Raw genomic sequence first — 14589 nt, 5'->3', positions numbered from 1 at the left:
TCCTCCAGGAAGCCTTCACAGGTTGATCAATGCAAAGTGTGGCCTCCCTGGTTTTTCCCAGCCTGGATTTTACACTTTCCCAGCAGCTCTCCTCCGAGTGCTCAGCACCCCATGGTGTATCCTCCTCGGGGCAGGGGGTCAGCAGCCACAACCACTACATGTTAACCTCCTAACAGATCTCTGTACCAGGCTTCTCTCCTCTGGTCCATCCCATGGCTTGGCAGTTTTAGCTCCTTAAAAATCTGCTTCCAAGACACGTCTACCTAGGCACCAAGGACTCAGTAGAACATGTCTGAAGGCTCTTCAGCCAGTCCTCAGGCTGGCCCCAGTGCAGCCCTGTAGGTCACCTCCTAGTCCTTCCCACTTCCCTTTTTATGTTCAGTTTTCCTGTCGGGCCTCCGAAGCAGGAAGCTGAACCCATCTGTTTCCACCCCTCAGCACAGTATGCTCATCAGCCCACAGAAGCCACTTCTCTGCCTCACTCATCTATTCCCTTCATTTCCCACCCCTCCTCTCGTTCTCTTCACCAAAGGCACCCACTATAACATGTGTAATGTTGTCCCAAATATGTGCTTATTACTGTGCAGCAAGAAGCAATGCTTTTGGAGTGCGTATATTTTAATTAGATAAATGGTATGGTTTTGTCATATTTTTAACCCAACAGTATATTGCCTGTATATATATCAACTTTGCTGTTTTTAACTTCCATAATATGCATTTACCATATTTTTCTTATCTCTGTCCAATCTCTGATCATCTAGGTTGCCTCCAACTTCCTTCTGCTGCATATAACGCCACAATGAATTGTCTTGTCCTTGCAGAAGAACTGTTCTCAGATGTCGGGTTGCTGGGTCATAGAATTTACACATGACTGATGCTGTGCTGCTATCCAGAACACATGCACCAGCTCACATTCTTACACCACCATCCTTACATGAAGTTCCCATCCTCCCAACTCTCCACCACTCTGATGGGAGAAAGATACCTCTTGGCTCCAGTCTGCATCTTCTCAAGATGGTGAGAGCCATCCTCTCTCCACATACGTGTTAGCCATTTGGTCTTTCCCCCTGGGGAACTGTGCTAGCTTCCCACTGGGCTTCCTGTCTTACACTTGTTCTATAAGAGCTATTTACATATTATAGATATTAAGCTGTTTTCAGGCTATCAACTCTCTTAATCTTCTCTCTGTAGTCTTTCATTAAACTAGAATACTTAATACTGGTGTGTCATGTCAATTTTTTACCTTGTGGTTTTGATTTTTAAGGTTTACTTTAGAAATCTTTCCCCACCCCTAAGTTACAAGGATATCCTCTTACATAGCCCTCCCTTTGCTTTACAGGTTTTTTGTTTGTGTGTGTGTGTGTGTGTGTGTGTGTGTGTGTGTTTGTATATTTTATTTTAGTGAGAGGAAGGGAGGCAGAGACAGACTCCCACATCCACCCAGCAAGCCCGCTATGGGGCAGGAAGGGAGGCAGAGACAGACTCCCACATCCACCCAGCAAGCCCGCTATGGGGCAATGCTCTGCCCATCTGGGGCCATTTTTTAGTGTCTGAAGCGGAGGCCATGGAACCATCCTCAGCGCCCAGGACAAGGACAACTTTGCTCCAATGGAGCGTTGACTGCGGGAGGGGAAGAGAGAGACAGAGAGGAAGGAGAGCGGAAAGGGTGGAGAAACAAATGGGCACCTCTTCTGTGTGCCCTGACTGGGAATAGAACCAGGGACTTTCACACACTGGGCTAACGTTCTACCACCGAGCCAACCGGCCAGGGCCAGTTTTACAGTTTAATCTTCCACGTCCAGGCCTTTTATCCATTTGAGCCTTCTACTGGTGTGTGGTACCAACTGGAGTCCAGCTCTACACTTTCCTATTTTTGCTTATCTCACCAGCTGAATAAATGACCCTTCCCTTGTTGCTGCCTCCATCAAATACCAAATTCACCTTATAGTAGATGGCCTTTTTGAGCTCTCTGCTCTGCTCCAATGGACCATTTGCCTCTTCCTGTACAGGTACATACTTTTCTAATACTCAGACATTCTCTTTGCTTTCCTTTTCATAACTGACTTTACTGTAAGTAGACGTTATTCTTTTATATAAATTTTAGATTGATTTTATCAAGTTCCTCAAAAGAAAGTCAGCAGAGTAGAAACAAACACTTTTATAAATGGCTTGGCATACTGGCAGTTGTGACCTGCTTACAAGCAGGAAAAAATCTTTTGATTTCGAACTCTTTAAAATTGACTTAACCCCAAATCCTTTTATTGATTTAAAATTATCAAGTTAATAAAAGATCTTATAAGTTTTAAAAATCCAGCAGAGTTCTTATTGGGTTACTTATAAATTAATTTATTGGGAATTTATATCTTTATCCTATTAGGTCAAATTATTATTGAATATGATATAATCCCATTTACTTTTTCTTGTATGCTTTTTTCATAATAGAGTCTTACATTGTTCCCCAATAAAGATCTTGTGAACACTTTGTTGTTACATTGTAAATACTTTATTGTTTTTATCACTCTTAGGAATGGTATCCTTATTTTTCAATTTATTTTCGAAGCGGTTGTCACCGATATAGAAAAACACTTGATTTTTGTGAACTGACCTTGTAATTTCAGCACTGTTCAACTCATCTCATTATTTCTATAATTTATTGGTTTGTTTTGTTGAGTTTTCTTTGCAGCTGATCCCATTATCTGCAAATAATTCCAGTTCTCTCTCTTCTAACATTTTCACATATTTCCTGCCTGGCCAGGACTCCATGTATTAAGCATGGCATGGAGGCTAGGCATCCTTGTCTTACTATAGAATTCACTGGAATGTGCCAAGAGTATATCCTTTAGGTATGACACCCTGTAGGCTCCAGAGCTCATCCACTGCCTTATGAGTATTCTGTGTGTTTATTCTGTTCTCCACTGGGCATTGCCTCCTCCTTTCCAACTTTCCCAAGCCCTTTTTATCCAAAGCCAAGCTCAAATCTGACCTTTCCCATAAAGCCTCCCTTGACTGTAGCAGCTCACAGTGAGCTCTGCCTCAAGCCCCTGAGATGAGACACACTCTGTCAGCCAACTGACAATCAGTCATGAACTGCCTTGAAAAGCTACTGTATTTATCATTTAACTTGTGCCTACTTACAGACCTACCCAACTATGTAGTCAACTCCTTGACGACAGGGATCTGTTAAACTCCTTCTCATCCCCTGCAATACATAGTACCTGTTTCATAAACAGTTGGGGAGTAGGTGAAGGTGACACATTTTATCAGCTCCAGCACATAAGCCTCAGTGTGTTATGAGTTTACAGCAGAAGGCAGAACTGGAGATGGAAAGTTGGAAAACTAAAGTAAGCAAGGCCCAGGTGGCGGGCGCCTTCTCAGCCTTCTGTATATTTCACATACACCACCTCATTTCATCTCACAGGGGTCCCAGGGCTAGTACTCTGACCATCGTCTCATATGGAAGACACAAGGTGCTCAGAGATGAACTAACTCGTCACACAGCTGGTAGGAGTCAGAAGTGGATTTGCATCCACACTCCCTGGCTCCCAAATTTATCTTCACTGCCTGGTCTCCCACAGAAATGCCATCATTCTGTAGCTATATGGGAGGCAGACAGGCATGCCCTGGACCAGGACTATCCCCTGGAGCCCAGCAATTCCACCTCCAGGAATTTACTTTAAAGACAGTAGTAGAGGTGAAATATATTGATGAAGTTTCATCATTGAGTTGTTTATCATAAACCCCTCAGGAAAGGACAAAAATTTAAAGGGCCCATGGATAGTAAGGCAAGAAGAAATGACAAAAGTCAGAGCATCAGTGGGTCAGAAGCCAGACAGGCAAAGAGGCAGGAGGCCATCAGAAAAACACAGAGTTATGAATAAGACCAGTGGTGGTCACAATTCCAGGGAGGTAGGCAAGACTCAGAGGACCAGAATGACAGAGCAAGCAGTCATTCCCAGCAGCAGGGACGAATTAGCCCTAAAGGCAAATTCAGGTGGGCTGGGTGAAGGGCAGGCACAAGGCACAGGCCTTGGAACTGAACCAGCCTGGGGTTTCGGCCAGAGCCTAACAACCTATGGTGAGGACGGGAACCGTGGCAGCCAGTCGCTTAGGCGGAAAGAAGCAGCCTCCTGGGCTGAGCTGGGCTGTCCCTTTGTCAGCTTCCTCTATAAGTCTGTTTTCAAGGGGCTTACCTGGTCTGTAATTCTCTTTGTTCTGGGCCATTTACAAATAGGTGCTTTAATTAAGGCTTTCTGAGGTGGTGATGATTGCCTTGTAAAAGTTGTTGGGCTTGGGCAGTTTTGTGCTCAAGAGAGAATGGCACCTCACAGCCCCTGCACTCTATCCCTTTGCTAGGACCTGCTGGCTGTATATAACCCAGACCAGTTACTTCATTAGTAGGTGGAAGGCTAGAGGGGGCACCTCCCACCACTGGGTACTCAATTACCTCTCCCAACAGCCCAGCAAGGCACGAGTTGCCATTCAGAGGATGGATGTGCAATGACCAGCATAGTGATAAAGAAATGTTTTATAAAGAATTCACCACCTTGCAGCCCTCAGCATTTTACCAAGAAATAAATGATTGGATGTGGATTGAGAACCTTCCAGGTGCTCACCAGTTCCGATGTGAGTTGAGACAAGAGGAGAGAAGATTTGGTTCTTTCTTGAATGTTTGACCCAGCAAAGACTTAGCATGAAAGCACCCACCAGTCACACCTCCCAGAGAAGTGCTTCAAACATCCCACCAGTCATTTGGCTGAAATTAGCACCCCCCCCCCCAGCATCCAGACCTTGCCTTGCCTCCTTGTGTGACTCTCACACCAGAAGCCACTTCCCCACACCCCACACCCCACACCCACAGAGTTCCCACCCCAGAAACAAGAGTCTTTGCAAATCTATCCATAGGGCCAAGAGGTGGGCTTGGAAAGTCCTTCTTTAGAATTCACACAGATGTTTCCCAGTTCCCTGATGGATTTCCATGGCACCATCACCTGCTCTCCAAGAAAAGAGGGGTTCTCCCTCTTTTATAACTAGCCCTTCACCCTGAGATGGAGTAGGAAGGCCCTGATGAGGCCCTGGGAAGATGTATGAAGGGCTATTTTTAGCCCAGATTGGGGTCAGCATTTGCTCATGGCTGGTTAGAAAACAGGCCCATCAGAAGAGTCATCCTTAGGTTCAAAGGTGGTCAAGAGACATGTGCCTGGAAGGGTTTATGGGCCCAGATCCTCAGATGAGAAGAACCTCCCGGCTTGATCCCACTGTCCACCCATCAAAATCATCACCGTCCTAGCCCAGACAAACGAAGGGGCAAATTAAGGGAGTTTTGCTGAGGGACAGCCACATGAACTCCCACCTCTTCTCACCCTAGGGGTCCTGTGAGGGGAGAAAGTGATGCCATTTTAGGACCCTGGTGACCTCCCACCCCATCTTCAGCATCTTTCACCATTCTTGATTGAGTGCATACATGCCAGTATCATTGCTCAACTTCCCTGCTTGGAACCCAGAAAACTCCCACACCCACATCAGACTCCATCACGGGTTGGGCATCGCAGCCTTCCTGCCACCTGTGGCTTCTTCCCCTAGCACACTGGCAGAGGCAGATTAAAGTCAGTTGAGGCCCTGGGCACAGAAGAAAGTATTGGGCCCCTTAAAAAGAGAGAGAGAGAGAGAGAGAGAGAGAGAGAGAGAGGAAAATAACCATATTTTTAAATAAATAAAAAATATTATGTACTATTAATGTTAAAATTGTACATACGTGGTGTGTGTACAAAAAAATTGACTTAGTGTCATTAGAAAAAAAAAGTGTAAAGTTGGAATTTTGCGGGGCCCTTTAGAAGTCGTGGCCCGGGGCACATGCCCAGTATGCCTCCCATTAAATCTGCCTCTGCCCACTGGCCAAATGTTGGCAACCCATGAACATGCCACCCTCTCCTACTTCCAAACACCTCAGGTCTCTACTGGATTTCCAGAACCCAGCAAGTGTCTCCTGCAGAGCTGGCACTCAGTAAGAATTTACCAAATAAATGAAAGAATGACTGATTACACGATCTAGTTGCCAAAGCAGATCTGGACTCCTTTCTTGTCTCCTTTCAACCTTATACCCACCCAACCCCAGTCCACCTAACTCTACCGGAAACCTCCAAGAAGCCTTCCCTGATCAAGCCCTGTAGCTCTGGGATATTTCACACTCCTAAACCTATGCCACCAGCAACAATACCCAGAACTCTGAAGAACGGCCTTGGTTTTCTTCTGAACTTTGACTCCGTGTCTCCCATGTCCCAGCTGGTGTTCCATGGCTCTGTCTCCCTAGGACTACCCAAAGGGCAGAGACCATGCTCCCTCCCAAATTTCTACCCCATTCTCATTCCTGACTGGGCCCCAGGTAGGAACCTACTAGGAGAGGCTCTTATTGACAATGAAGTAATGGATATTCTTTAGAGATAGAAGAGAAGGCAAAGAAGCCTAGAACAGAACTCTTCCTTGGGACAGGACAGCCACTCCACCTGAGACCAGGTCATAGGACCAGGGCCTAAAGCCCAGCTGTGCCCCTTCCAAAAAAGAATTTGGGGAGCAGGCTCCACCCCAGGTCACTGCACCCATTCCCTATATCGAAGCACAGAATCCAACTGATGCTTACAGGAGCCCTTCTCTCTTCTCTATTTCCCCACTTCCTCATGGGCGGGGAGAGGCCCACCAGGAAGCTTGTAAAGGACTTTGAAGATGAAACAGGCCTGTGGCTGGGGATTGTTGACACAGCTACACTGAAGAGACAAGCAGGGTTGGCTCTTAAGAGCCCAGGGTGATGCCAAGCCAATAAAATACAGCTATTGTCTCTTTGCTGTCCTTTTTAATGCCAACTGCCCCCAGTGCATAAAAGGGCCTGCCACAGTTCAGGGAGCACAGGCCTTTGGCTGCTGCCTCTGCCAGCTTCTCCACTCTTCCAACACCTCATTATCTCCAGCATGACCTGTGGCTTCGGCTCCGTGGGCTGTGGATTTGGCCCCAGGAACTTCAGCTGCGCATCGGCCTGTGGGCCCCGGCCCGGCTGCTGCTGCATCACCGCCGCCCCCTACCGCGGCCTCTCCTGCTACCGCGGCCTCCCCGGGACCTTTGGCAGCCAGAGCATGTGCGGGGGCTTCCGCTCCGGCTCCTGCGGCCGCAGCTTCGGGTACCGCTCCGGCGGCGTGTGCGGACCCAGCCCGCCCTGCATCACCACCGTGTCGGTCAACGAGAGCCTCCTCACACCCCTCAACCTGGAGATCGACCCCAACGCGCAGTGCGTGAAGCATGAGGAGAAGGAGCAGATCAAGTGTCTCAACAGCAGGTTCGCTGCCTTCATCGACAAGGTGGGTGTCCCTGATCACATCCTTCCTAAAGTCCACCCATGTGCAAGACTCACGTTGGGCACTAAGGGGAAGCTAGAGGCGGGGACTTACTCAGAGAATTCCCAGTCGAAGGGAAAGACAGTATACCTCTAAGACACACAGAAAGACAAAAAGAGGATCGAGAGCTGCCCATCTGACGCTTGGGGCAAACTGGAAACGCAGAAACTGAAGCAGGGACAGAACCTGCATGGCTGAGAGACAGCATCTTGTGAGCGAGGGGCTGCCTGTGGTCTTCAATGTATCTGAAATCAAATGGCTGCTTACATGGCAAGAAGCTGCTCCCTGTGTCCAGGGCAGGTAGTGAATGCCTTATGGAAAGACTACCTGGAGGACAGCTCCTGGTGACCCAAAGGTGACCACAGACACAGTTCCCACTCTTCTGGGCCCTGTGTAGAGGCAGGCAGTATGTACATAGTTGAAACCATTTGTAGATGTCAGTGTCCAGCCCAAGTCTGAAGCTATCTTCTCCACTAACTCCAGGCAACCACCATGTTGTGGCAGTGGTGCGAGGGGCTGGGGTCAGGGGCAGTCTTGAATAAGAAAGCAATTTTGAGGCCAAGGAGAGCACTCCAGAACCAACCTTGAGAGAAGTCATGCTAGAGACATAGCCACCAGGAAGGACCAAAAAATATGAAATGTCTAACAGCATGAGAGACCAAGGATAACATAAGAAGGGACTTACCAGGAATGTGGCAGTTACCAGACAAAGGGATCTGAATGGGGGAGTAAGCCAACCTCCTGGCGGAGATGGATGTGAAATTTTCCTTGGGCCCAATAGTCAATAATTACTACAGTGAGAGAAGTATCCCTCTGCAGAACAGGAAATCAGAGTTTGAGTTCTTCTTCTGCCATTGTGAGACCTCAGGCAGGGGATCCCTTCCACTTCTCATCTGTAAAATGAGAGGGTTGGGGCACAGAGCATTCTTGCACTAATATCCCAGGTGACTATTATTCTAATTGCACTGTTGTTGTAGGTGTTCAATAATTGTCACGTACTTTACTTTTCAACTTTTATAGTCTGCCTTTCTAAGAGTTGAACTGTTTATTTGCATGCTGACAATCACACCTGACTTAGTGTAGTAGTTGTTAAGCATGTAGGTGCCTTTCAGTAGCAGGGCTAATTAAACCCTCACAGTCAAGCAATCATTCTACAGAGGGGTGTGCTGTGCCCAAGGACACGTTATTAAGCAGCAGCAGAGTCTGGACTCAGCATGGTTTAGCACTATTCAGGACACTAGGTAAATTGCCTTAAAGAGACTAAAGTTAGCTCACAAGAAGGACTTCCAGGTGGTGAGCTGAGTAAGCCTTGGTGTGACTTTGAGAGATCACATAACCCCCACCAGGGAGGACTCTGGGTCAGAGAGTTGGGAACCTGCAGGTCCTGGTGTTGGGGCCTCCTCTTGCCTCTGATTCTACAAGAAGAGAGTCTCAGGCTCTGCCTCTGGATGGCAGGTGCGCTTCCTGGAGCAGCAGAACAAGCTGCTGGAGACCAAGTGGCAGTTCTACCAGAACCGCAAGTGCTGCGAGAGCAACCTGGAGCCGCTGTTCGAGGGCTACATGGAGACGCTGAGGCGGGAGGCCGAGTGTGCGGAGGCCGACAGCGGGAGGCTGGCCTCAGAGCTCAACCACGTGCAGGAGGTGATGGAGGGCTACAAGAAGAAGTGAGTGCAGGAATGGCTGGCCCGGGAAAGGGCTTAAAGGAAACCCTCAGCACAGGGGAGTGTTCAAGTCTGTGGCTGGGTCTCTGCCCGAGAACAAGAAAGAACTGGCGCTCTGTCTTTCCTCAAAGCACACGGTCACTCGGGTAGATCTCAGCCCCTGGGGATGGAGCTGTCTTTGGCTTCCTACCAGCAGCTCAGGGGAATGATGTTCTCTTCTTTCCACCATCTACGAGATGGAGACCCTTCTCCTAAGACCCCAGAAAAATTAACATTTCTGGTCCCTTTGAACCTAGCCTTCACAAACTAGTTGAGTTAAGTTTACTCCTTCACTCAACTAATAATTTCTGAGTGCCTACCAGGTGCCAAACAGACACCAGACTGGAGATTCAGGGGCAACCAAGAGACACGGTCCCTATCCTTGTGGCACTTGTAGTCTGCTGGGAAGCAGGCATGGCATAGTTACAGACAGACCTGCAGTTACCATGTGTGATATATGATATAAGGGTGCATACCAGGTACTCTGAAAGAATCTGGCTTCAAGGGGTGGCCAGCTTCCTTCAGTAAGCTCTGGCTGCCAAAGGTCCCAGGGAGGCCGCGGTAGCAGGAGACGCGTCTGTAGGGGATGGGGCGGTGATGCAGCAGCGACCTGGCCAGGGCCCGCAGGCCGAGGCACAGCTGAAGTTCCTGGGGCCAAATCCACAGCCCACGGAGCTGAAGCCACAGGTCCTGCAGGAGTGGAGAAGCTGGCAGGCAGTCCACCACATCCCCTGCCTCTGGCTCTGCACTGGCCTGCCCACAGAGCAAGAGAGAATGGTGGCCTTGATTTCTCTTGGCTTAGCCCAGAGAGGGGAAACCAAGCCCTGGGGAAAAAAGAAAGTTCAGAGGAATGGTAAATGGAGACCTGGGTGAGAAAACAACCGCTGCCTATGCCCCAAACTGCGCCCCCTACATACAAACACATGCACACACAGTGTCCATATCCTGCCCTCCCACCCCCACTGAAAAGCTCGGAGCTGGTGTGAAGTGGGTGCTTCAGTTCTCCAATGCATCCCAATAGGCCTGGACCAGCAATCTGATTTTCTGCCTTGTGCTGGCCCATTTCTTTTGGAGGCAGGGGAATAAACTGGGCAAGATCTAGGAATCAAGCATGTTTGTATGTGTGCTTCATGACCAAGCTGAGAGCTGTACAGACGGGGCCCTGTTCTCTCTGCCCACCTCAGGTATGAAGAAGAAGTTGTACTTCGGGCCACAGCAGAGAATGAGTTTGTGGCTCTAAAGAAGGTGAGCCTCACCCTGAGTCCCTGGTCACCCCATCCTCTCCGCCCCACCACATCTTAGTCAAGCCCTCAGAGCATCCTGAGGAGAGCTGGCTTCATGGCCCCTTGAACCCCACACAGGACGTGGACTGCGCCTACCTCCGCAAATCAGACCTGGAGGCCAACGCGGAGGCCCTGACCCAGGAGATCGACTTCCTGCGGCGACTGTATGAGGAGGTGAGGGGCATTCAGCCATGGTAGGCACCCCAATTTCTGCCCAGACCCTACAGCTCAGCTGATGTGGAAACCCAGGCTTGAGGCTGGGGGGTTGGAGAGGAACAGGAAGAGGAAAAAAAGGAGTCTGAGAAATGGGGAACAAAAAGGGGCAGAAGAAGTAAGGGGCAAGAGAATGTGGTCTCTAGAACAGATGTGGTCTCTAGATCTTGCCCAGTTTATTCCCCTTGGGGACCCAAAGCCAAGGCCACATGAAGCATCACACAGCCTCAACCCCATGTTCTCTGGCCCAGATTTTCTCTGGAATCAATAGCCTTCCTCTATGTGGTCAGTCCAAGAGAATGCGACACAGCTCCAAAACAGGGTTTGAAACTCAAGAAAGCACCCACAACCCACTGGCTAGAGGGCAAGCTGCCTAGGCTCACGTGGGACTGAACAATCCCCAATGCTAACATTTCAGTAGTTGCATTTTCTTCTAATAGGGATTTTTTTTATCTGAACAATTTCATCAGGGATTTTATCTCCAGACAAGAGACTTTGGCTCCAAATGAGCCAAAGAGATGATGGGCACGACCTCAGCAGGGGAGAAAAAGCTCAGAGGACTTCGTTATTCTTCTTCTCCTCTCACTCCTGCCTCACAGGAAATCCGCGTCCTCCATGCTCACATCTCAGACACCTCGGTCATCGTCAAGATGGACAACAGCCGAGACCTGAACATGGACTGCGTCATTGCCGAGATCAAGGCCCAGTATGACGACATCGCCAGCCGCAGCCGGGCCGAGGCCGAGTCCTGGTACCGCAGCAAGGTGAGTGGCACAGGACACCTGCCTCCTAGACACGGCACGGGGAGGAATGAGAGGTATAGATTAGGAAAGGCTGCTTTTGTCTGGGATTCTGATCCCTAGGGCTGGTAACTGAAGGTCAGACAGCTCTCAGGTTGAGGTGGCAGGGCAGGGTTGGCATGGATGATCTGCACCATCATCTGTGGTGCCCTGAATGGATGGCACATCCACCATGAGTCTCTGCTTCCCCCCAGTGCGAGGAGATGAAGGCCACAGTGATCCGTCACGGGGAGACCCTGCGCCGCACCAAGGAGGAGATCAACGAGCTGAACCGCATGGTGCAGAGGCTGACCGCCGAGGTCGAGAACGCCAAGTGCCAGGTGCGGGACATCAGTGTCCTAGGCCACCAGAGAGGTTGGGGGCCTAGCCAGGGTCCCACAGGCCATGTGTGCTCAGTCTGGATCTCACCATTTATTCTCTAGTCTATTTGCAAAACTTAGAGTCCCCAGTTGTGGTCACTCAGGGAGACCCTCACAATGAAGGTGAGAAGGCTGTTACTGGGGTGTTTTCAGCTGGGTGCAAGAGATAGGAGACACCCAGCAAATGGACAGAGAGATCTAGGGACCATAACCCACACTGTTCTTTTCTGGGTCCTCAGAACACCAAGCTGGAGACTGCAGTGACCCAGGCTGAGCAGCAGGGCGAGACGGCCGTCAGCGATGCGCGCTGCAAGCTGGCTGAGCTGGAGGCCGCCCTGCAGAAGGCCAAGCAGGACATGGCCTGCCTGCTCAAGGAGTACCAGGAGGTGATGAACTCCAAGCTGGGCCTGGACATCGAGATCGCCACCTACAGGCGCCTGCTGGAGGGCGAGGAGCAGAGGTGGGGCCCAACCCAGTTAATTGCCCCTAGAATTCCACACATAGAGTTCCACCCACCTTTGATTCTTCTATATCTCAGTCTGTCCAAAGGGCTTGCCCTAAGCTAGATTCTGGGATCATTTGCTCCTAGATTTCAAGGGACAGGAACTTGGACATAGCATACAGAGGAAAAGCAAAAGCCAGTGCCACTGTGATGTCTAGAGTCCCAAATAGCACAAAGCTTTGCTAGGATTGGAACCTAGGCATCCTGCCTCTCAGTTCAGAACATCCTTGAGTTATTCTAGCCTCAACTCTTTCAAGATCCACTGCCTCCTTCATTTCTAGAAGGCCACCTTGTCCTAAGGTGGAATTACTGGCCAAAGTTGACCCCGACCTCATGTCACTGCCCAAGAGAGCCTTCTCCTTTCTAAAACTGAACCCATACACGTAGGCCAGGTGTGGGTGTTCAGGCTTGTACCGCACAAGGCAGCCAGCTGAGGGGTAAGTGAAAGCTGCAATCCACCCTGTCCTCTGGGTGCCGAATACTGTGCCTTGGCACTGCTACAACTGACAGAAAGGCATTTTTAAAGTTCCACAAAGGCATATAGACCAGAGATAGCCTGAGAAGGCCCACTCCAGCCCCTAGGGAAAATCTGAAGATCTCATTCTGATCTCTTTTCTTCTCCCCTATCTTGCCTTTTCCCCACTTAGGCTGTGTGAAGGCGTTGGAGCTGTGAATGTCTGTAAGTATCATGAGTCCTAAAAAGAAAAGCATTCACTTGGAAAACGAAAATTTTCTAGATGTGAATGTATAGTGACACTGGAAAGAGTGTTTCCAGTAATTCCCCCAGTAAATACTAGTAGGTTGGTCATACAGCTGGAAAGACTGAGGTTAGCTTGCAGGAAGAACCTCACAGGATGAATGGGATTGGGTAGGGAAAGAATAATAATATATCACTGCAGGAAGGGAACTTAAATGTCACTCAGTATGACCCCTACCTTGTATAAGTGAAGTAGACCAGAGAGAGGAACTTGCCCAAAGTCACAAAACAGAACCGGGGCTGGAAAACCCAGGGCTCCCGGCTCCCAAACGAAGGCTCCTTTCAGACCTTCCGAAGCAGAACTGAAGGTCCTTTAAGTCCTTTCTTGGTGGGCTTGACAGATCACAGAGGCCAAAAGAAGGTGGCTGGAGGAAGTGGCTACTAGCCTGGCCTCCTGACCTAGCCTTTGTTCTCACAGGTGTCAGCAGCTCCCGGGGTGGGGTCGTCTGTGGGGACCTCTGTGTGTCCGGGTCCCAGCCAGTGATAGGCAGTGCCTGCAGCGCTCCCTGCAGTGGGAACCTGGCAGTGAACACTGGAATGTGCATGCCCTGCTGCCAGCTCAACACCACCTGTGGAGGGGGCACCGGAGGCCTAGGGAAATGTTAGGTTGCCTCAAAAGAGAGCCGAAGAAGCCCTGTCAGGCCTGCAAGACGTGCTACTGCCCCCACCCCCAGCTGAGAAGCAGCGCCCATGGTAGCTCTTCCCCCATGTGTTCTGAGAATATTACCACATGGCTCCTCTGCTCATCTTGTCCTAGCAGAAGGGCCTGCTGCTTGGAATGGCCCCTTCCCTTCCACTGGCTTCTCTGGGCCGTCCCAGGGAGGAGGGTCCTCTTTCCCTGGAAGGAACACTCCTGGGCTGTCTCCCTTGCCCCTTTGCCCCCTTGTCCTCCATTTTCCCAATAAACTGAAAGACCTGCTTCCTCTGTGCTCTGATGTCTTGCTTTCTCCAAGTGAGCCCATGTGCACTGACTGGCGAGCACCGCAGGGAAATGATATGAGGATTGTGGCCATTCTGCTCGGTCTTCAACCTGGATACCCACAGAACAACCTACCCCCAATAGTGCCTTCCTCCCCTGGCCAGGCAGTGCTGACAGTGCTCACAGCACCTTCCCCTAAGTCATACCTGTCAGTCTCAGGTAGTTTGAGGCTGCTCCCCCAACTAGCTATGAAGGCAACCAGAAGAGGACATGAAATCTTCCGGAAAGCAGTGTGTGGTGTGTGTGTGTGTGTGTGTGTGTGTGTGTGTGTGTGTGTGTGTGTGTTTCTCTAGCCTCCTTCCCCCACATACACCTCGACCAACACCACCACACACAGGCATCACAGCAGCAATCTCCAAAAGTGCCAACAGCCACCTCAGATGGCCACTCTGTATCGGTTTCTACCCCATACCACCCATTCCCGCTACTGCTCATCGAACAAAGGTGATGAGACCCTTGACACTCCCCCTTTACCCAGGTTTCCCACCCACCCATCCATACACATCTCTCTTCAGCACTCAGGACAGCATCCTCAAAAGCTCTTAACTGGTAAGAGAAGCTACTCCCCCTCACTAGCTTTCTCAACTGCCGCCCCCTACTGCCCTCATCTCCAGATT

The 14589-nt window shown here is 49.9% G+C and overlaps 1 protein-coding gene across 1 annotated transcript; it reads left to right on the top strand.

Annotated features, from left to right (window-relative positions):
* The first annotated feature begins 6959 nt into the window (after positions 1–6959).
* LOC136329501 (keratin, type II microfibrillar, component 7C) lies at positions 6960–13599 on the top strand. Its single transcript, XM_066265742.1, has 9 exons — positions 6960–7343; positions 8835–9043; positions 10264–10324; positions 10441–10536; positions 11175–11339; positions 11570–11695; positions 11974–12194; positions 12884–12915; positions 13412–13599. Exons 1-9 carry the CDS (start codon positions 6960–6962, stop codon positions 13597–13599), a joined length of 1482 nt encoding a protein of 493 aa, XP_066121839.1.
* Positions 13600–14589: the final 990 nt, after the last annotated feature.

Source organism: Saccopteryx bilineata, chromosome 1 (assembly GCF_036850765.1).
Source record: "Saccopteryx bilineata isolate mSacBil1 chromosome 1, mSacBil1_pri_phased_curated, whole genome shotgun sequence".
Classification (NCBI taxonomy): Eukaryota; Metazoa; Chordata; class Mammalia; order Chiroptera; family Emballonuridae; genus Saccopteryx; species Saccopteryx bilineata.
Note: the sequence above shows the minus strand (reverse complement) of the source record. Positions and strands in the feature narration are given on the sequence as shown.